At 53.0% G+C, this 2,493-nt stretch overlaps 1 protein-coding gene across 1 annotated transcript in view; it reads right to left on the bottom strand.

Annotated features, from left to right (window-relative positions):
• Star (steroidogenic acute regulatory protein) overlaps window positions 1–1,680 on the bottom strand; it is a 5,529-nt gene extending 3,849 nt beyond the window's left edge. Inside the window, exons 1-3 of the mRNA XM_004637289.2 lie at window positions 1,611–1,680; window positions 467–580; window positions 113–240 (exon numbers count right to left, since the gene is read on the bottom strand). Of these exons, the coding sequence (XP_004637346.1) occupies window positions 113–240; window positions 467–580; window positions 1,611–1,674 (306 nt within the window). The 5' untranslated portion in view covers window positions 1,675–1,680. The remainder of the gene's footprint in view (window positions 1–112; window positions 241–466; window positions 581–1,610) is intronic.
• Window positions 1,681–2,493: the final 813 nt, after the last annotated feature.

The following is a 2,493-nucleotide window of genomic DNA, read 5'->3' as shown; positions in this document are numbered from 1 at the left end:
TATATATATATGAAGTTAAAACTCCATGTGCCAAGTGACTACTGCAGGAGGCCAGATGCCCTGAGGTTGCAGGGTGGCATGGCCAGCTGCAGGCTTCCTATAGTACCCTCACCTGCTGGCTCTCCTTCTTCCAGCCCTCCTGGTCACTGAGGATGCCCAGGGCCTTGTGCATGGCCTCCTCCCCCTGCTGGATGTAGGCCAGCTCCTGGTCACTGTACAGAGGCTCCTCCAGCCGAGAACCTGGACAACCAGCCATGGAGAGAAAGATGACGTTCTTCCCTGTCATGGTCCCCCACCAGCTGCCATCCCTTAGATCTCCCTTGGATGTGCCCCTCCTTTGGGACCAGTACCAAAAGGTCCTGTCTCAAAATAAGGTGGGGAAGGGTAGGAAGGGATCAGAGCCTCAGCTACCCACTGGCATCCTTATAGCCTCCCCTGCCAGAAGCCCAGAAACTGAAGGACTTACCCAGCAGTGAGTTCCGACGCTGGACCTGGTTAATCCACATACCTGGGGCAGGCTCTGCCCGCACTCTCCGGGTCAGCTCCTGGCCAATGGCCAGTACTGCCTGGTGCCTCAGCCCTGTAGGGAAGGAGTGAGACTGTTTCCAAGGAGCTGGAAAGCTGCTCAGAGGGACCATTCCTGCTAGGAACAGACTCCTAGGAGGGCAGCACCCCAGTGGCCAGTTCAGTACACATTGCCTACACAGGCCACCTCCGGGAAGAAGTTTGCTTCCATCTGGGTGGACAGATCTGGCCTTGCTGGAGGAGTTGACCATGGTCTGCTGCAGAAGTTCTATTCAGTCAGGAAAATTCTACTTCTAAAGAAACAAGAATGCTATACTGAGCAGGCACTTGCCAGTGGGGAAGGTCCTGTGCCCACACAGCTACCCAGGGTGCCACTAGCCTGAGGTAGCCTGCTCCTGTGGGTGTAGCCAGGATGGCCCAATTGTTGGCTGCAGGTCTTCCAATCACATTCTGCCACGGTAAATGGAGAAGACTCCTGCAGCTCGGATTTTTCTCCCTTCAGTGGCAGTGGCCTTTTGTCCTAGTGAGCTCTGGAAAAGTAGCCCACAGAAACTGGTTTCTGCTGCCCCTGGCTGCACGCTGTGCTCCCATCCTGCTCACTTGTTCTTTGCTTGCTCCCTGGCTCCTCCTGCTCCCTTCCCTAACTGTGGCTCAGGCTTGCTGGAGTCGAGACTTTCTTCTCCCTCTACTACTGTGGCCTGGACTTTACAGACCTTGGAAGGTGCCTAGTCCAGCCCTGGAGGAAGCAGTCAGGAGCAGTCTAAAAACAATGGGAGGGGCCGGGGAGATAGCTCAGTAAAATAAGCACTTGCCTGGCAAGCACAAGAGCTTGAGTTCGATCTCTGGTTCCACAAAAAAATGTAAATAAAATAAAAATAATAAAAACAACTGGAGCCTAGCCGGGAGGCCAAAAAGGAGAAAAGTTTGGGAGAGACTGGCATTTTGTATCCAGCTCAGTTCTCCAAAGGGGAAAGCCGAGGTTCTCGGGGAAGAGAATTCCCCGGGCTCACCCACAGGAAGGCTTTCCCCCTATACAGACCCTTGCTTCCTGAGAGCTTGACCTCAGCTCAGCGCCTGGCACTCACCCTTCATGTTGCACACATGTCTGTAGGAGCTCCCGGCACACAGTTTAAAAGTTGCAAGAAGCATTGTGACTAGTAGATGTGGTAGCGCTGCTGCTGCTGCTGCTCCGCTCAGCGTGGCTTCCAGAACCTCTCGAGGTCTGCCTGTGTCCTGCAGCTATGACTTGCACCATGTGCTCTGCTCCTTAAATGCCCCTGGCTGAAGGCTATGCATCATTCCCCGGAGATAAAAAAAAAAAAAAAAAAAAGCCATTGCTTGCTGTGCGGAGGAAAGGGTCAAGGATAGAGAGATTGCCTCATGCTGCTGCTCCGGCCTTTTGGGGTGGGGGAGTGGGATTTGCAGAAGGGAGTGGAAAGCTTCCTGCCGATTCAGCGTTCAATGAAGAGGGAGAAACAGTGGCAGCTGAGCTGGAGCTGCTTAGTGAGGACACACTGTGCCTCTTAGAAGTTGAAAGTGCATATTTCAGGCCCTGTCATCAAACTCCAGACTCAACAGGTTTGAAGCCTGCATGCAGCAGAGAATGCCCCCAACCCAGGGAGGGGGGGCCACAGGTGCCCTGGTCAGAGCAGTGTGGTCCAGAAAAGGAAGCAGGATCTACAGAGTACAAAGGAAACAAGGTGCTGGGGCAGTTTTGCCCACCCCTGACCTTAAGAAATGAGGCTCCTGATGTCCAAAAGATAGAAACAACTTGTTCATGGTCAAACAACTGATCACTGTTGAGGCTGGGACAATCACACAGGTCTTTTGGCCTTTGGCCCATCTATACATGGTTCCTTTGGGTTTTTTTGTTTTGTTTTGTTTTGTTTTGTTTTTCTGGCAGAACCGGGGATTGAACTCAGGCCCTTGCGCTTGCCAGGGAAGCACTTATTCCACTGAGCCATCTCC

This window comes from Octodon degus, unplaced genomic scaffold (genome assembly GCF_000260255.1).
Source record: "Octodon degus isolate 3935 unplaced genomic scaffold, OctDeg1.0 scaffold00088, whole genome shotgun sequence".
In the NCBI taxonomy this organism is placed as follows: Eukaryota; Metazoa; Chordata; class Mammalia; order Rodentia; family Octodontidae; genus Octodon; species Octodon degus.
Note: the sequence above shows the minus strand (reverse complement) of the source record. Positions and strands in the feature narration are given on the sequence as shown.